General features: G+C 39.5%; 3 protein-coding genes across 4 annotated transcripts; 1 reads left to right on the plus strand and 2 right to left on the minus strand.

Moving 5' to 3' along the window:
- Positions 1 to 53: 53 nt before the first annotated feature.
- Positions 54 to 3819, minus strand: LOC129422270 (transmembrane protein 179). The gene is made up of 4 exons (XM_073854383.1): positions 3323 to 3819; positions 1940 to 2077; positions 1246 to 1327; positions 54 to 1164 (listed from the first exon to the last, which is right to left on the minus strand). The coding sequence occupies exons 1-4, from the start codon at positions 3643 to 3645 to the stop codon at positions 967 to 969; spliced, it is 741 nt and encodes a 246-aa protein (XP_073710484.1). The 5' UTR covers positions 3646 to 3819; the 3' UTR covers positions 54 to 966.
- An 801-nt stretch (positions 3820 to 4620) lies between these two features.
- ttc9c (tetratricopeptide repeat domain 9C) lies at positions 4621 to 7389 on the plus strand. 2 transcript variants are annotated; one of them, XM_073854384.1, is made up of 4 exons: positions 4621 to 4786; positions 5177 to 5481; positions 6289 to 6479; positions 6660 to 7389. In XM_073854384.1, the coding sequence occupies exons 1-4, from the start codon at positions 4775 to 4777 to the stop codon at positions 6806 to 6808; spliced, it is 657 nt and encodes a 218-aa protein (XP_073710485.1). In that variant the 5' UTR covers positions 4621 to 4774; the 3' UTR covers positions 6809 to 7389. The 2 variants fall into 2 exon arrangements, with proteins under 2 accessions (XP_073710485.1, XP_073710486.1); XM_073854385.1 differs by lacking the exon at positions 4621 to 4786 and adding an exon at positions 5042 to 5061.
- A 1190-nt stretch (positions 7390 to 8579) lies between these two features.
- LOC129422399 (uncharacterized) lies at positions 8580 to 17822 on the minus strand. The gene is made up of 4 exons (XM_073854386.1): positions 16935 to 17822; positions 13749 to 13917; positions 11858 to 12062; positions 8580 to 11217 (listed from the first exon to the last, which is right to left on the minus strand). The coding sequence occupies exons 1-4, from the start codon at positions 17163 to 17165 to the stop codon at positions 8883 to 8885; spliced, it is 2940 nt and encodes a 979-aa protein (XP_073710487.1). The 5' UTR covers positions 17166 to 17822; the 3' UTR covers positions 8580 to 8882.
- Between the last annotated feature and the right edge of the window lie 1820 nt (positions 17823 to 19642).

Genomic DNA, 19642 nt, shown 5'->3' on the forward strand with positions numbered 1-19642 from the left:
CATTTTTTATTTACAACAGTAATGTTTTGGCGCTAATAAGAAAAACATTACGCTTATCACATTATACTTAATTACCTTTATTGAAAGGTGAAACGACTTTTAAATAAGACATAGCACTTAAAAACAGCATTATAAAACATTAGCAATAGCAATAATCAAAGCCTGAATGAACAAATCTCTCTCATTTCCCTCCGGTTTTTCATTCAGCTGTTTGTGTTTCACAACAATCCTCCAGGTCAAAGGTTCAGAGTTCAGAAAGGGCCACACAAAATTCTTAACATTCCGTAGTTTTTCCAGCTTCCCCATCTCTGAAATTCCTTCACATACTATATCTTTGGTTTACCGGGAGGCTGCATCAACACAAACAGTTTCATATGAAAAACCTTCATAGGATCAGAAAGATAATATCTGGCCTGAATGACTGTATGCAAAAATCTCCCTGTCGTGTATACAATCACAGTACAAAACAAGCATGGGTCTGGCTTGAGCACATGCAGCAGGCTTTCCTTCCCATTTACTTAATATTCACATTATATGGCTAAACATAGTACAGTTATTCAATTCTTGCATATGCAAGTGATGCAATAGTGCAATATGTATCATATATTATTTTGAGAACCCTTTGACCTTATTATGTAAACTGTATCAAGTCTGGAAGAATTAGTTTTGCGAATCTCACATGGGTATGCACAAAATATGTCACATCAATTATGCAAGCACTACAAGGCATGCTATATGACAAAAAATTCAGCATTTGCATACAAATTAAATATTGAGAGACGCCCAGGCTGATTTCCTTTAATGCAGTTACATTTTGGATATGATCAATTTGTTTTAAATTAGTAGTTCGCTTTTACACTGATCTTGGACCTGTCTCTTCCTTTCTAAATATTGTGATTTTGGAAGTGATAAAGTAAGTCTTAGGTAGGTCAGCCTCAAAGAGCATCTTCTGTGAACACTAAATGGCTAAATCAAAACACTGGGAGTGCGAGAAGGATGTGAGTGTGGATGCGGATGATGGAGGGGACAGTGACTTTGGCCCAGGAGAAATTCCTTCTCCCGGGGAAGACACGGCCCGCTTATGTGCTGACTGTGGGAATGGTAGAGCCTCAGGAACGACAAGATAGCTTGAGCCAACCATAGAGCTGTTACACACCACAGAGATATCTGCAAAGAGAGGTGTGAAATATTAATATTATGCAAAGTAACTGAGGAGACAGATAGAGTTGGAAGTCATTTTAACTCTATCTGTGCACAATTGAGCTCCAAGTAGAAAGAAGACGTCTCAACATCCAAATAAAGAGGAACAGACTGTGACTCTGCACAACTGTAGAGAATAAAAATACAGTTAAAAGAATAAACCTCAGATCAATGATTAATAAATATGTAGCTATTTTAATTCATCAATGAAACATGTATGTGGAATATATACAAAATCTATTTATTAAATATTAAAACAGCATGTTACATTGAGACCATAAGCAACATATGTCATGACTATAACATGACCCTAATAAAAGCCTCCTTACATAGTTTAATAAAAACTAAAGTAATAAAATTGTTGTTTTAAGGAATTAATGTCATCAGTTGTTGTAAGACATTAAAGATAACATTATTTATATTATTTTATTATTTATCAAATTAAAAATATGACTACATATACTGTAATACCATATTTAACGCACATTTGTGACCTGCTTGTGAAAACCCAGCTAACGGGGTTTTTTTTAAATATTGAAATCTTTAATAATGAATGAGGTCATATCAAAAATTAAAATCAATGAGTGAAATCAAAGTTTGATGCTCCTAATCTCATCATTAGATTGGGATTTTATCTTTAATTTCAAAGGCAGGGTCACAATTTCATTACAAGTAGTTTAAACAATATATGCAAATTAAATTGACTCCACATCAGCAGGTGGATTGCAAGCTTGTATACCTGTAGGCTCGGGTGTTGTAGTCCGTGACGGTGTTGCACCAGGACACAAGCCCAAGTGTGAGAGTGACACTCGCCCCTCCAGAGAGAAACAGCAAGCACAGACTCAACAGCAGTGTAAGGAAGGCAGAGAACAGTGTGCTGCTCGGGACAGAGAAGAATATATACATTTTAAATAGTACATATAAAATACTGGTTAAAAGTTTATGGTCACTTATTCTTTATTCATAATTTAATTAATATAAACCATATAATTATCATTATACATTAATTCATATTTGTAGATATTATTCATAATTATATATTATATTTGAGCAAAATAGTCATTCTTTCCCTTGATTTTTTTTTAATTTAGAGACACTCCACATTTTTGAAAATATACAAATTTTCCAGCTCCCCTGGCTGCAGGAGGCACAATGGTATTATGCAACAGCCGAAAATAGTCCCCTTATTAACTTATTAACTATTTTCGGGCACTGTATAATATCATTGTGCCTCCTGCAACCATGTTACGGTATATTACGCAAGAATGAGAGTATAGTTTTTAGCCATATCTGCCAAGAAATCGCAACTTTTAGTACACAATGTAACTACAGAATAGTTAAGTTTTAAATAGGAAAAATATCAAAACTCAGGTTATTTTTGAGCGTGATGCTAAATGGTCTAATCAAATCCAATGGATTGTGCTAAACTATGCTAAAAGCCGGAGATTGGCTAAATGGATTCCGAAATGGTAAAAATCAAATATTTAACTCTAGGGGAGCTGGAAAATTAAATATTTTCAAAAAAAGTGGAGTGTCCCTTTAAGCATACAGTTAAACGACTTCTGAGATAACGGAAAACACTTCAAGTGACGCTAAACAAACCGAAATGTAATTTTTAGTTTAAAGGGGACATTTCACAAGACTTTTTAAAGATGTAAAATAAAATTTTGGTGTCCCTAAAGTACATATGTGAAGTAGCTCAAAATACCATATAGATAATTATTATAGCATGTTAAAATTGCTACTTTGTAGGTGTGAGCAAAAATGTGCCGTTTTGGGGTGTGTCCTTTAAAATGCAAATGAGTTGATCTCTGCACTAAATGGCAGTGCCGCGGTTGGATAGTGCAGATTAAGGGGCAGTATTATCCCCTTCTGACATCACAAGGGGAGCCAAATTTCAATTAGCTATTTTTCCACATGCTTGCAGAGAATGGTTTAGCAAAACTAAGTTAATGGGTTGATCTTTTTTACATTTTCTAGGTTGATAGAAGCACTGGTGACCCAATTATAGCACTTAAATAAAAAAAGGCAGGTTTTCATGATGTGCCCCCTTTAAAGCTTAATACATCTCACATTACAGATACAAAAATAATATTGATTATTTATTAATATGAATACTTACTCGTCATGTCGGCGATGGAGATAAAACAGGCTCCTCCAGCCTTGAACCGCGCCGTACAACACTGTAAACACACCGACAAATGTGGCGAACTGGCAGGCGGCCGGTGGACCCCATTGTTGGACCACCAGATGACTGAGCTCTCTAGACTCCCCTTCGCCCACCGTGAAGTTCTCAGTCCGCCAGAACCCTTGGGTAAACAACGCACATCTTCCCTTAAAAGCGGATCCGTTAAGGGCGAGCGGCACGACCACCAAGAGGCCGGCTATTACAGAGAGGGTGTGGGCGGCGCAGTGAGCCAGCAAGAGTCGCCGATCCAGCTCCATACACTCTTAAGATTAGTTTCAGTCTGTAAATAGTGTTGCTTAGCAGCCGAAAGCTGTATTTTTGTCTTCGTCGACAATGTATATGCGAATGTAAATCAATATAAAGTGGAGTTTTACAGCAACGCAACACAGCGTGCCTACTTGTGTCAGGACTCCGCCCACTCCGGCGGCACAACGGATAAACTCGACTTCACGCAGAGCTGCGCAGACTCAATGGCGTATGACACAAAAATACCGCGAGGGTAGGGCTTTCGAATCGCCCTCGCGGTAATTTGATTTCATAGCCCATCGGTCTGCGCAGTTCTGCACGATGTATAATCATCTGACTCCTGACTGCGATGACGCACTGTCACACGATTTGCACGTTCGTTTAGCCCCCAAATAATAATGCGATAATGTATTTAATTTTACGTCAAATTTAATTAAAGCAACACACGCATATTTGGATTTAAAATAATGTAAGTCGATGTAAGATTTGAGGGGTTTTCAATGACAAACGGCAATGCCACACCCATGTAAACCATAACTCGGTCAGTGGACCACCAAACCGCTGCATTATGTAAAGCACACGATGACACAAAAAATGAAAGTGGGTCATAAAGCAAAAACGTTATAGTTGTCACCAATTGAAACCATGATCATGTTCAGCCATTTATGTATTGCATTCAAATCCAATGGAGCTATACAGAGAAATAAACAGACAGGCTTATTCTAAAGAAGTGTCAGATCTAATGAGCTTTTATTTTACGTAAAGCCACATATTCAATTAAATTCAAATTTATTTCTAGGATATATAATAAAATGTTTGTGTATGCACGCACATTATGTACATTACTAAAAGGAAAGTGGCAAAATCCGTAAGGAAATTCTTTTAAAATAATAATGTTATTTATTATTATTATGTAAAAATGCAGGTGGTGCAAATCGTTTATATAATAGTGGACAGGACGTTGCGCTTTTGTCATTTTACCAGCAGATGTCAGTATTGCCAGGCGCAATCCAGAATCCATAACAACCTCGAAGAAGAGCATCAAAGATTTATTTCTTTAGCGTTCTAAAAATATGTTCTCCTTTAAAACTGTATTCTAAGAGGATTGCTACCGTTTTACACCTTTGAAACCTTAGCACCATGGACGAACGGGTAAAACCAAAAATACTTGGCACGTGTTTTTATGTAACGTTATATGATAATCGAAATATGATACTGCATGGCTGGCTGTTGTATTTTACTTTTTAAAATCCATGAAAGTCATTCTGTTTCGCAGTTTGTGAGGGTGTTTTGATTTAATTTCTCTACTCTATGGGGTTCATATGTGTTAACTACACGCCTACAGTAAGTTAGTGAATAATCAGTGTTCACTATGCCACAGCATTTTCGGTGTCACGTGCGCCTATGGTGGCCAAAATACTGTCAGGGTAGGCGTCGCAGAAATTGTTTATTGACTGCATAAGTTGTTTTTTGTTTTACATAGGGATTGCTACGACGAGTATTAATATGGCGGTTTTTGCATAACTGTCTGCACCTGTTCAGGCGTTAGATCCTAATGCAGGAGATGTTGGGACAGAGACATGTTTGGGAGCCACTGGAGGATCATCTGGTTCCCGTTTGGACTCGCAGCTGGCCGATGCTGTTCGATTAAAGGCGGAGGGTAATGCTTTTTACCGGGAGAAGAAACTGCGCGCCGCCATCGGACGTTATCACCGAGCTTTGCTTGTTCTCCGTGGCATGGACTCCGAGGTTAACTCTGGCCTTGAAGGGTTTGGCGCTCAGATACCTAAACTGAACCCAGAACAGGAGCAGCTGCTGAGGACCACTCAAGTAGATTGCTATAACAATTTAGCAGCGTGTGTAAACAATTTACTGTGGTTCAGTGATGGTATAATTGCTTTTATATACTATACTTTAGTAAAATGTAGTATACTACAGTTTACTTTAGTAAGTATTATAGTATACTATATAGTATTTTATGTGAGCTGAAATAAAACATTATCATCCTTGTGTTTATTAGTATAATTCTCTGTGCTGATGACCACAAACATCAAAAGATATTCTGAGGAATTTTGAGACCCATTTATTTCCATAGAATTATTTTTCCTACTATGGAAGTGAATGGGGCTCATGGTCGATTTGGTATCAAACATTCCTCTAAATATCTTCCTTTGTGGTCATCAGAACATAGAAATTTATACAGGTTTGTAACAACATGAGAGTAAGTAAATGACAACAGAATCAATTTGGGTGAACTGGGGACATATCATGAAAATCTGACTTTTTTAATGTTTTAAGTGCAATAATTGGGTCCCCAGTGCTTATATCAACCTAGAAAATGTGAAAAATATCAACCCAGTAACTTAGTTTTGGTAAATTTGGCTCCCCTTGTGATGTCAAAAGGGGATAATGCCACCCCTTAATCTGCACTATCCAACCATGGCACTGCCATTTAGTGCAGAGATCAGCTCATTTGCATTTGAAAGGACACACCCCAAAAGGCACATTTTTGCTCAAACCTAAAAAGTGGCAATTTTAACATGTTATAATAAATTATCTATATGGTATTCTAAGCTAAAACTTTAAATTCATACTTTAGGGACACCAAATATTTATTTAAAGCATTTTTCATCTCCTTTTGCATATTTTTTCTGTTTAGCAGCGTGTTTGCTACAGCGTGAGGTGGTGGACTATGCTCGTGTATTAGAGTACAGTCTGAAGGTGCTCCAGTGGAGGCCAGGTAACGTTAAGGCCCTGTACAGAGCTGGGGTGGCATCATTAGAACTAGGTGACGTTCAGACCTCTCGACAGTACCTCTTACAAGCCAGCAGAGGGACGCCCAATGGTAAAACAAGTCACATCATTATTTGACAAATATTATGCTGCCAAATTTCTTAGCTACTGTCTTTAAAGGGGATACAACATATGTTGGATATCGGGACTGTTGGCAGCCTTTTTAATTCCTGCTCTCAGAGTTCGCCTCAATGAAGTAGTCACATTCATTCCATGCTGTTCTTTTTCTCAGATGCCAACATTAAGAAACAGCTTCAGCGAGTGGAGGAGAGACTGAGCAAAGACTATCAGAAAGAAAAGGCGCTCTACAAAGGCATGTTCAGTAAGCAGAAACAAGGGGAAGAGCCATTGGCAGATGAGAAGACCCAAAAACCTGTTTAAATGGACTATCATACATGACTCGACAGCACGCATGTAAAAAATGGCAAGTTATATCAACTTAAATAGGGGCTGGAGTTTTCTTGAAGGAAATTGGCTCATAGGAAGTTTTGCCTTAGGACATGGAAAATTTGCCACATATGGCATTTACTAGGATTGATGCTGTCATGCCAGGGCTAAATGTGCGAGCGAAATCTGGTGCAAAAGTGGCAGCTTGAAAGACAATTTTGTGCACTAAAAAGGCATTTTAGTCTCTTGATTGGTATTGCATTTGACTAATCTGCTGTCAAGCCGTTTCTGTCTATTGTTTATGCATCTGTTTTTCCTTAAAGGAATAGTCTACTCATTTTCAATGTTGAAGTGTGTTGTTGCCTTGGCTGGGAATTGTTGATGCATCCCTCTGTCATCTGTGTGCGTGCACGTGGGCGCTGGGGCGCGCTGCGACGCTTCGATGGCGTTTGGCTTGGCCCCATTCATTCAATGGTGCCATTTGGAGGTGGAGTTGGAGGTGACCGGGCACATCGGCGTTTTTCCTGTTTGGGACGAGTGGTTGTGCGAGCAAGTTTGGTGGTACAAAATTAGGCGTGGCGGATTTAAAAGAGGAACTATATTTTGTGGCGTGGTGGCACTTTTGGGAGTGCTTCGACTCGCCAGAAAATGCCGCTCCTCTTCTCCCTCTCATAATGGGAGGGGGAGGGTGTTGCTGCGCCGAGTTGAAGTACTCCCAAAAGTGCTATTACACCATAAAATGTAGCTCCTCTTTTAAATTCGCTTAGAAAAGCGCTACGTTTTATTTTGTACCACCAAACTTGCTCGTATAACTGCTCGTCTTGAGTGGGAGGAGCGTTGATGTGTTTGGTCACTTCTAACTTTATCTCTAAATGGTACCATTGAATGAATTGGGCTAAGCTAAATGCTATCGAAGCGTCGCAGTGCGCTCCAGCGCTTACGTGCACGCACACAGATGATAGAGGGATGTATCAACAATTCTTAGTTAAGGTAAAAACATATTTTAATATTGAAAATGAGTAGACTATTCCTTTAAAGGGATAGTTTGCTTTAAAATGAAAATTCTGTCATCGTTTGCTCGTCCTTATGTTGTTCTGGACCTGTGTGGATTTCTTTTTTCTGATGAACACAGAAGATATTTTGAGGATTGATGTAAGGCACGCGGTAGATAGTGACCATTGACTTCCATAGTAGGAATAAAAAAAATGATGGAATTTAATGGGTACCGTCAACTGTGCTTGCCATCATTTATCAAAATATTTTCTTCATCATTTAACACAATACTTCCAAAATATTTTAAAAATATTTTTTTCCTACTATGGAAGTCAGTGGTCACTATCTGCTATGTGTTTACCATCATTTATCAAAATATCTTCTTTTGTGTTCATCAGAAAAAAGAAATTCATACAGGTTTAGAACAACATGAGGATGAGTAAATGATGACAGAATTTTCATTTTAGGGTAAACTATCCCTTTAAATTCATATTTCTTTGTTCATCCTAATAAATATTTTTGAAAGTACTGTTTTGTACGCTTTGTGCTTTGGGTTTGAAATGAAATGTTTCATAATGTTGTTGAAGTGGGAATGGATAACGCTGATATGATTATGAAAGTGTAAATTATAGTCTTTGAAAACAGGCTTGTGTGTGGTAACTAAGGTCTACTCCGGTAATCCTATTGTGCCGCATAATGCGCCACTTAGCTATGCGTCAGCTTGAGTATAAACAATATGCAGTCATTTTCAGGCAAATGAAAATGAATCGTATTCAACTGGAAATACTTTTATTGATACTTGTTCATGTTTTAGCACTTCAACAATTATTTCAAATATCAAATAACATTTTTTCCATAAAGTCCTGAGCACAACATATTTTTCTTTATTTGGTCAGTAAATACTTTAGAGTGCTTTAGCATTAAAGGTTCATAGTAAAAACAACACCAGCAGCACTATGACCATAACAGTGCACAAAGACACATCACAAATGGCATGCAAAAGCATCTAAACAAGCAGAAGTAAAAATTGGCAGCATGGTTTTGCCCATTTTTAAACATTCTTATACTATAAATACTAATCTTTCTTTTTTGATTTCTGATTTTTATTGAAACTGAGTGACCTCATAGAGCCGAAAACTTTTCTTCCAAGGTCACGGAATGATCTGGAACGAGTAAGAGGGGCTGATGGAGGTGGGGAGGGAGAGAGAGAAGAGGACGAAAGAGGAGAGAGCGAGCGACTGCTTCCCTCTAGGCTCTGAGAACGAGAGAGATGGAAAAGACTGGCAGTTGAAGAATGATGCTTCTCTTCCTTTCTCACAAGATGGCGACTTCGTTCAGATCCCCGGCCTGCTCGGCTGATTTCAAAAGAAGACCGCCACTGATTGCTTTCCTGTTTCTGTGGCTCGAGTATTCCCTGAGACTCGCTTCGGAATAACGCTCGCCTGGACAACCGGAGACTGGAACTCCGACCATCCCAACTCGTTCCTTTCTTTTTTGAATTGCTCCCTCTTTGTTGTGCACTAATGGATGACGTTTCTTTCAAAGAGGTGTGCCTCCAAGTGAATCCACTGGCCCTCTCGTCTCTCTCTGCGTCTTCCTCCTCTCTTCCCCAAAGTCGTGCTTCAAAGCCTTTCCAGAACTTTCCACCCTTTTTAGGTGTCTGAGTGCCCATTTCATCCTCCCAACCGATGCTATAGTCTCTGCCTGAGTAACTACTCACTGTGGATGCTCGGATAAGCTCTCTGGAAGCATGTTTTCCCTGGTACAGTCTATCTCCATCGCCACTTCTTCTCCAGCCTCTGTCTTGAGGCTTCCATCCAACCCCTGCATTCTGCCTGAGGGACCCTCCACGAGGTCGATTGAGACCCTCCAGTGGGGAACTACATGGGTGAAAGCGTGGCAGAGAGCACTGGGATGGGGAGTCACGGCGAAACACTGATAGTTGGGCAGGAGTGAAAGGTGAATTAGAAAGTAACCGAGGAGGGGAGTGGACTCTGGTCTGGGAGGAGCAAGGAGAGGAGCTAGGGTCTGACTGATTATGTGGGAAAGGTAGGATGGGAGAGGAACGAGTGGGTGTGAGTCCTGAATTGTCTGAATGAGGGCTACTTGACTGTGATGTAAGTGCCGAATGGCAATCGGAGTGGGAAACTTGCAAGCGGTGCTGCTGGGATAAGAAGTCCTGTCCTGTGCCCGCACTTCCAGGCCAGACGTTTGATGATGATGTCACATTAGTTTGATCCAGCCCGAAAGGAAGTTGAAATGAAGACCTGGTAGAGTGTAGTGTAGGAACATTATTTGGAGATGCAGATCCCACACCTCTTTCACTTCTAAAACATTCTGTATCCAACTCCACCCCCTCCTCCATCAAACCAATAACAACAGATCTTGGCAGTCCTGATACACGAGATATTTCACATACAAATGCTGAGTCCTCATTAAGTTTAGGAGGGCTATTTGAAGCTTTGATTGGAGGACAGCCCTCCACCTCTTCCCTTGAGACTCCACTCCAGTCTAGTGATTTGGAGAAACCCATTGGTGTAAAGGTCTTTCCAGTTATCTCCAGAGACCCACGGTGGTTCACAGAGGAGGGGCAGGTGGAGATTCTTGGTCTCCTGCTCCAATTTGGAGTGCTGGTGATAGTAGACGTAGAAGAAGAAGGGGAAGCAGTTGGAGTTACCAAACTGGCAGAGAGATGTCCACATGACCCTGATACCTCCTCATTTAAATTTTTAGCATCAAAATTCAATGTCTTGTTCAGGTTTGGATTTAGGTTCAAATTCAGATTCAAATGAAAGCTGATGTTGAAATCCTCTCCTGTCACAGAGGGCAAGTTGCCAAGGTTGATGGAATTGCGACTTGCATGTTTGCCAATACTGCTTAGGCTGACTCTCGATGAATTTCCCAGTATAGACTTACATGGAGTTACACTTCCTCCAGACAGGCTAGAAGAGGACACACTTCTGGGGTGAAGCCCCTCGTAACCAGCAATGTTCTTTTGGCGTCCACGACTGGAAGTTTCAGCTGCCACCCTGCAGTGATACTGATGGACTAATCTGTTGATGTATAGCTCCAGCTGAGTAAACGATGGAGAAGGTGGAGACTGGTTATTCTTGGAAGGTTCCTCAAGCACAGCCTCTACAGGTTGCTCGCTCTCTGGGCTTGGGGAGAGGCGGGTAGGTGAAGGCTCCTGGCAGGAGGTGAACAGGGGGCTCTGGAGGGCCACAGCATGAAGTGGACTAGGGTAAGGGTAGATCTCTTTTGTCTTTCGGGACACTAGGTTTGAGCAGAATTTGGGGTCCAACTGAAGCTGTGGACTGGAATTGGAAGAGGGCAGAAAAGAGCCTGGGTGTATTCCTCCCAAACTGGAACAGAGGTCTGTCAGGAACACGAGGCTGTTGATTTCTAGATCCCCAGTAAATAAAGAATATACATAACCATTTCAATTTTTACTAATTTTCAATACAATAAACAGTCAAATTAAACACCACAAAGTAAATTCAATTCAATTTTAGGATATCAAGGTTATATCTTCACACAATGTTTTTACATTACGAAAAGATGATCATGTATGATGATTTCATGCAGTAAATCACCAAACAAAAGTCACATATGGTATTATTACAAAATTACATCAAACATGTCATAATTCACCACAAAATGAAAAATCGACAAAATGAAATCGTACTGTAACAGATTTTCTCCCGTTTTTTTTTTAATTCATTTTCATAATTCTCAATAATGATTCTGATAATGTAAGGGGCGTTTCACATTCAGCATCTTTTACGTGTGCAAATGTGTTTTTCAAATGTCGACACGTGGCAAGCATGCTCAAATAGAGAGCAACGCGCACGTGGTGCTTTTTTCCAGGCAGACAGCGGCACTTATTTAGAGACAAAATGTGAACTGCTCCTAATCCAGTAATTTTTGTAACAAACAAATAATAGCATGATAAATAATAATGCATACAATCACTTGCATATAATGTCACAGTGTAAAAAAGTTTTATGGTCCCAAACATAAAACTTTATAGCATGCAAGCCATAAGCCATACCAGTAGAAAAAGGCCTTCTGTCCTGTTTCTCCACTGTCCGTTCCGGACACTCTGCATTCTGAGATTCAGCCTCCCTCCATTGGGTTGCGCTATGATCCAGCGAGCGAGGCCTCCAGCACCCTTTTACTGCCCCTCCAGCAGCTGCCTCACTGGACACTGAATAACAAGAGTCTGAGAGAGAACTCCCACTGACCGAATAAAAGCCTGTTGTGAAAAGAGTGATAGATGAAGATTAGAGTGTTGGGGGAGTAGTGTTTCCAAGGAGTTGGACGATATCAATTATAAGATGCCACCAAAAGACACGGGTTAATGTTTGCGCAATTAAAATTACCAAAACACATCATGTTGAAGTTAAAAGGTCAACATTGATTCTTATCCCCACTCGTACAGTCAAAAAAGGAAGCTTAAATGAGAACGGTTTTTGATTTAATGTTTAGTGTCATTGATCGATGGTATCAATCCAAGTTTCTCCCAACATGTTCAAGCGCGCTTCATGATTTTATCATCACAAAAACCTGCTGTGTGTCATTTTTCGATGTTAAAATACATTCTGCTTTCCCACCTAAATGTGCAGCTGTATCTAGGATATTTCCCTTGTGACGTGAAACACTGGAGCAAAAATATTCAAGCATGCAGCTGTCCACTTGTGGCTTTCAAACGTTAAACGCTCCTAGATTTTCCGCCTACATTGCATAAATAGAATTTTAGTATTCATGACTGTGGAGATTTTGGAAGTAATGCTGTGCGATATTAACCTAAATTTATATCTGGGTAATTTGGGGATGAATTACGGTCGGTATCCGATTAATATCTCAGTGTTCTCGATATGTCGTGTGCATCTAATGTGAGATGCCACAATCACCTATTAAAGGTCACGTTCTTTCTGATCCCATTTTTTAAACCCTAGTTAGTGTGTAATGTTGCTATAATAGCATAAATAATACCTGTAAAATGGTAATACTCAAAGTTCACGATATATTTTATTTAACAGAATTTGTCTTTCAAAGCCTACAGCGAATCGCCGGTTTGGACTACAGCCCTCTACTTCCTGCTTTAATGACGTCAGTAGAACAGTTTTTTGACTAAACTCCTCCCACAGGAATACGTCAGTCTCCAGCTAAGCTAACGGTAAGCTAAGCTGCTATCGAATCACAACACACTAAACAAACTACACAATCAGAACTCGATACGGATTTCTGGAGGAAGGACTTCATAGAACAGTGTTTCCCAATCCTGGTCCTCGAGCACCCCCCTCCAGAAAGTCACAGATGTCTCCCTATCCAACACACCTGATTTTACTCAACAGCTTGTTAGGGAGACATGTTACCCATTCTGGAAGGAGAATGATTAGTTGAATCAGGTGTTTTAAATGAGGAGACATCTAAAACTTTCTGGAAGGGGGTACTCGAGGACCAGGATTGGGAAACACTGAAACAAGGAAGACATCAGCCCGTTTTGACATTAAGAGTTTTTGTTGCAAATGTCAGACCAAACTCAATATACTGCTCAGTATTTAAAATAATATAATTTGGTAAAGATTTATTTTTCTTTGTGTTAGAATTGAATTGTCTCCTAAGTGTCAAGTAATGTATTTACCCAAAAACCAAGTTTGATGTATTTCCATTTTTTCTTTGTTTCACTGGTTATTCTTTTACGGCATGCTTTTGACCAGCAGTGAATAACATGCTAAAAATAACCAGCTGTGACTAAATTATATAATGCTTCAAATGCCAAACACCAAAAATAGACACCATGTGGAACAATGATTAATCACACAAACTGTCAGTGAACAGTCCTTCAAAAAAGCACCTCAACACAAGCCCAACGCCTTTGTTAAACATCCAAAGAAAGTGCTCTTTACAGGAAAAAAATCATTTTTAACATCAGCACCTGAGCTGGGTCTGGAGTCGCAGTCAAGCGTTGCGGTGCCCGAGAGGTCCGGAGTGGGAGAGGACAGCAGATCAGACGGGACATCCCAAGACAAGGTGGACCAGCGTGAGTTTATCCCATCTCCTGTTGCGCTCAGACAAGGCATATCAGGGTGTGCTGGGGACAGACTCTGTAACAGATGGTGGAGTCATGTTACTACAAGACAGGGCGACGACACACAAAGTCCCGCATCTGTGATGTTAATATTTACAAAATAGTACACCTGCACAGAGAAAAGACACTAGCTTTATGATAGCTTAAACTAATAACTGGGTCTGTCACACAACATCAATGCATTGCTTAAAGATCACTTCTGAAGTTTTAATACGATGGGTTTAGCCGAGTAAGCCGTTCGTGATCCCCAACCTCCCCCCTTAGGTCCAAAGGAATCTTCTCAAACGTCGCCTCTTGAGTATCCCATTAAACAAATGACTATTGTGCATTCTCCTGTTAAGTCCGATCAACCTTCTGTCAGACTTTTACGCACACAATGCAGGTGATGCATTGCCAAAATGAAAAAGTCGGGGGAGGGCAGTTAATAACCAGAGCGCGGAGAAAGACAGATGATAAAACAAAGGAGAGAAGGGGGCAGAGAAGGAGGGATAATAGGTATTGAAAGAAAGACTTTGACCGGGCTTATCTCTGCTCCAGCAGTTTATCCACATTTCTCATACGCTCTAAAAATACATATAAGAGAAAAAACAGCACAAACGTATAAAAACATGAGCAAGATATTAAGAATTTGGAAAAGATGAAGTTTGAAGACTCATGTAGGGGGACAGCCGAAGATTGATGGTGATGAAAGAAAAGAGGGGAGTTTTGGATAAAGTAAAGAGCACGGGGGAAGGGTTGCCTAGTGAGACGAACAGCATGACGGAGGCATCTCTTATGTCCAAACCCCCCCAAACACCACCACCCGTCCTGGATATAACTGCCTCCCTCATTTCACTTTGGAGAACTGTCAGGCCTCTCGTCTTATCCAGTTATCTTTCTCTCTTTCTTTCTCATCGCCCACACATCCGATTTAGCAGCAATACTTTAACTCCATCTTTGCTGGTGGAACATGAAGTCCATATGTATTCAACAAACAAGCAGATATTTCTGGATAAAAACACAAATACTAATCACCTCTGGGCTTTGGCTTACTAGCACTATTTTCTGTAAAAAGACTTTTAAACAATAGCCTAGGTGTTAAAAAGACAATTCGCACATAAAACATGGACGAACTCGAAATCTTTCATTCGTTCCCAGTACACCCACACAAAACGCACACACATGTTTAGACTAGACATCTAGACGGTACAGATCTAGAATCTGTAATGCATTACCCCTATATACAATTGCATTTTATTTAATTTCATGTGGGGCTGATAAGGTGTATTTGCTCAATGGGTGAAACCTGATACAAGTCTCACGTTGGATCAGCATTGGATACACTGGCCATTTTCCAACTACAGATCAATTCATGACGAAGTACTCCGGCACATGCAAACTGAATTATATACAGCTAGTGATCCAAATGGACACAAAATAATAAAACTAATGAGGTGAATGTCTATTACCCGTCCATCAGCTCCGTAAAAGCACTTACTAATTCAACCATATTACTGACGCAAGGAATGGATTAACGTCATTTTATAATAACAAGGTGAATGTTGTGGGAGGCAGCAGGGAGACGCGGAGCAATCAATCCTCCAATTTTTACAGACTGAGAAACAATATTACAATGTAGCAGTATAATAAATCAACGTCAGTTAAATAATATATATATATATATATATATATATATATATAGATAGGTACTCTCGTGAAATAGCATAATAATAGCCTATGCACGGCACATCTCCAAATTGTCCATTATTTTGACCATATCTCTCCATCCTTTCTCCCTCGGTAGGTAGCACAGGAGAGGTGATATCTGTGACGCTGACAACAGAAACATTTCTCCATGTGGTGTTTATGCAAATGGAAGTTGCGTAGGTGGGGCTGGAACAACATTGCCCTTGTGATGATGACTAATACTTTTTGTCTCATGATACATTACTGCTTTTCATGCACATATTTTACCGGACCAAGTGGTTGGCTTTAAATGCTCATTTAATTGGCCTTTAAAACTGAACACTTATAACACTTATGTGTTATAAAAGGGAATGCTCTCAATCACATCACCTTGATCAAGAAGATCCTCCTCTTAATTATATAAAGGGCTTTTTTTATATAAATATTTAACTCGTCAAGCACAGTTAATCCGTTTATCCGGTGAGAAATACATTTTATATTTATTGTTATATTTTATTAATTATATTTTCAAACTATTATTCGGTCAGATTATCACCACCACCTCAGTGCTTCTGTATAGCTCATTAAGAGAGTATTGCGTTAGCAGCACTAAAGGTCATAATTTTGAACCCAGGCCAGGGAACACACATGCTGATAAAAATGTATACCTTGTATTAAACTGCACATTGATAAAAGTGTCTGCCAAGTGTGCTTAAAAAAATTCAAACCCTTTATTTTTGACTAAACAATGGGTTAAAACAACCCAATTTAGGTTAAATTACGACCCAATATGTTGGGTTCTTCCCTTTTTGACTCAATTATGGGTTGAAAATAGCCCAGCATTTTTTTGTTGTTATGTGCATCTATTAGAATGTATACTACAGCTCAGCTGTGACCTCACTTGAGTTCACACTGCCCATTATATAAAAACACAATAATGTTCCCATTGTCAGCTTACAAAATGTTTCTCATTTTCCATTAAGCACCTGATATGCATGTGCCATCAAAACCCTGTCACACTCAACATTTTGTTATCACACATCTTAGATTATTCCGATTTATGATTCATACAAATCCAATGAATGAACCGACTTCAATTGTATTGAATTTTTTGCAAGCATCATCCATTGTGTCCCAAATTCGCAGGTAAATAAAACTCAACCTTGACTTTGAGGAAAAATGTGCACGTACAATTCTGAAATGTAACCACAGCAGGTCGTGCAACCTGATATCCATTGGCTGCCTGTCACCACCACCTCTCTTCAACCTAAATGTTTAGCAGGTGGCACCAGCAGGATCCCCAGATCAAAGTTAAATTTATAAAGAGAACATAATGTTCCTTGTATATTTTCCCACGTCCCTACTGACCTGTTGCCTGCGGGGGGCTGCGGCACCATCCTCGGCGACACTCTCCTGTTCTTCCCCCCGGTGTGCCGTCGCTGTGGTCGCCTCCAGTACCGCATCCACCATCTCCAGCTGTCGTCCTCTGAGCAGGTCCAACTCCATGATGCCGGCCAGAGTGGCTTTCAATCGCTCCCCGATACGAACCCGTTCGCTGCCTGACCATAGCGAATTCACGCAACTGCGACGACCGGCCATTGTGCGCGCAAAATCGGTTTTGAGGCGGTCGCCCGGTGAACGGATGAATTACGGTTCACCTTTACGCAAAGCACCGACTGTCAATGCAGCATCGGCGCTGTGCGACATGGGCAGCGCTGTATAACCACACAGGCAATGCTTAAAATTCAGCGTCCGTAACAATGTACCAGCTCTAAAAACGCAGCACCGAGACAACTCGAGCGCTAACTTTCGCGCGGAGGCGCGTGTAACAAAGGCATACTTTCAAGGTCTTAACCCTGTTTTAGACGAAACGCTCATCGACCAATGATGCTTCCCCACCTAACCATTTTGAGAGGCTTCAGTCATCGCGTCGGATATAATTCCGATCATGATGATGATGATGATGATGATGATACTGTGGATTCGGTATTACACTACACCCTCACGCGCAGCTCACTGCTGTCTGCTGTGAGAAAAAGAGTATGAAGGGGCGGAGACTAGACCACAGATGCTTGCTGCTGATTGGCTGGTGAAGTTTTCGAACAGAATTGACAAGTTTTTTAGATGAATAATGTGAATCATGGTTATGGACGTCTGAGATGTACATTATATAAATATAAATGTATAACTTAAATTAATTTAGTAATTCAATTTAATGCTTTTATTCAAAGCGACAAAGCATTTAACATTTTGTCTTGAACCCACGTAATCTACAGTAGCCTAGTAACCTAGAAGTAAACAACGAAAAGTATATATATTTTTAATGTTATGATAAAAAAGAATGTTATTAGTTTGCTTGTAGCCTATATTTAAACGCAAAAAACATAATTTTTAAAGAAAAATGATTATCAAGATTTTTACAGTTTTACTTTTTAATGAGGTGATGTTATTTCAATAACGTTCATTACTTTCTGTAGTTTTCCAAATGACGGAATATTTGTTTCGCTGGTATCAAATAGCTGGTTGGTTTTAGTGTCAGCTGATGCAACGCGCGTGTCCAATGTGGACAGAGTCTGTTTTTAACCAGCAGGTGACAGTCTCTGCCTACCCAACTAAAGCCTAAACAAACAAGATAACAATATTGCTCCACAATGTTTAATCACACTGACATAACAGTAACATTACATAAAAACGGTAATGTACGTTAGCCTACAATAGTAAACTGTAAAAAATTGTAGTATACTGTACTATATGGCATACTATTGATAAACTGTAGTAAGTTCAAAAGTAGCATATACTTTAATATTTACTATCAAAGACACTACAGTATAATCGATTTTCAATATAGTAAATAACTATGTTTCACGTGTCTCCGTGTTATGAAAACTAATGAACTTTGTGCTGAAAAATCAATTACATTTTAGACATTATGATAAGAGATGGTTAAAGCGAATAGCTGATCCAGTAACATTTCTGCCCCCGTTTTTGTTTTATATTTGTCTATGCATATCATGTAAAATGTATATCCATGACCTAATTGGAAATTATGAAGATGCGCCGTTGGGAAAATATTGAGATCCAAACTCAAAGCTCTTGGATGGTTATGATACCGTTTGTAACGGCTTCATACAGGAGAAATGGCAAACAACAGTTTATCATTCATAAAATGTGTTAGGATATAAAAAATGTCCTGATAACTATTTGACTGTGCCCAGATAGCACACGTACGTCGCGGAGACGTCTGCTAAATATCGCTTCATCTTCTGTAGATCGGCCGCGAACATTGAAAAGTAAGACGTCTGCAATATCTCTGCAAGACGTCTTGGCGATGTCTTGAAACATTCGAAATTTTTACGAGCTGCATACATCTTCTGGAGATCTTGAATCCGAGCAAACGCAGACGAATCAGCTGACCGAAATGCTCAACTCATTTCATTGTTTACACTCATTTCTTGTTTAATTGTATTGAACACAAACAAAAAGATTGAAAAAAACCCCCTCAGCTGCATATAATTAGCCAGTTTTTTAAGAGTTTTGCATTTAATTTGCATTCATAAAATATAATTATTATATACCCTACCTCATATCACGTGTAATATAACATGAAATCATACCCTTATTTGCGTTTAGTCCAGTTTCACTTGCATATTTTGCAGTTCTGACGAGACGCCTGCATATAAATTGCGTTCATGTTTTAAGTGCAGAATAAGACACATAAAGGTACTCAAAGTACCTTGTACACAGAAATAATCTTACTGGCAACATTTTAACAAATACACTGTAACCAATAATGGACAGCAGTCTCTGCACCGTTCTTTAACATATATCTATATAGATGAAGAAACCTTATACAATGTTAAAACACATTATACATGTATTCATTTGACCAGGTATTATCCAGCATCACAGCATGAATTGTTTCGACAAGTTTGTTTACCAAATTCAATTTATGAAACCTATGTGCTGAATGTTCATTACATCCAGAACTTAAAGCTATGACATTTACTACCTGCTCATTTAATCACTGCACAAGACCCAGAGCTGATCATGACACTTTACATTTTAGACTTTGCATG

The sequence above is a fragment of the Misgurnus anguillicaudatus genome, chromosome 16 (assembly GCF_027580225.2).
Source record: "Misgurnus anguillicaudatus chromosome 16, ASM2758022v2, whole genome shotgun sequence".
NCBI classification, from domain to species: domain Eukaryota; kingdom Metazoa; phylum Chordata; class Actinopteri; order Cypriniformes; family Cobitidae; genus Misgurnus; species Misgurnus anguillicaudatus.

Coding starts and splice junctions, on each gene's coding strand:
- LOC129422270 (XM_073854383.1), bottom strand. CDS start 3,645: ATGGAGCTGGATCGGCGACTCTTGCTGGCTCACTGCGCCGCCCACACC. Junction 1,328..1,939: donor TACAACACCCGAGCCTACAG/GTATACAAGCTT, acceptor TATTCTCTACAG/TTGTGCAGAGTCACAGTCTG. Junction 1,165..1,245: donor AGCTCAATTGTGCACAGATA/GAGTTAAAATGA, acceptor TCTTTGCAGATA/TCTCTGTGGTGTGTAACAGC.
- ttc9c (XM_073854384.1), top strand. Junction 5,482..6,288: donor CAAGTAGATTGCTATAACAA/TTTAGCAGCGTG, acceptor ATATTTTTTCTG/TTTAGCAGCGTGTTTGCTAC. Junction 6,480..6,659: donor CAGCAGAGGGACGCCCAATG/GTAAAACAAGTC, acceptor TCTTTTTCTCAG/ATGCCAACATTAAGAAACAG.
- LOC129422399 (XM_073854386.1), bottom strand. CDS start 17,165: ATGGCCGGTCGTCGCAGTTGCGTGAATTCGCTATGGTCAGGCAGCGAA. Junction 13,918..16,934: donor CAGCCCCCCGCAGGCAACAG/GTCAGTAGGGAC, acceptor CATCTGTTACAG/AGTCTGTCCCCAGCACACCC. Junction 12,063..13,748: donor CGACTCCAGACCCAGCTCAG/GTGCTGATGTTA, acceptor TTTTCACAACAG/GCTTTTATTCGGTCAGTGGG.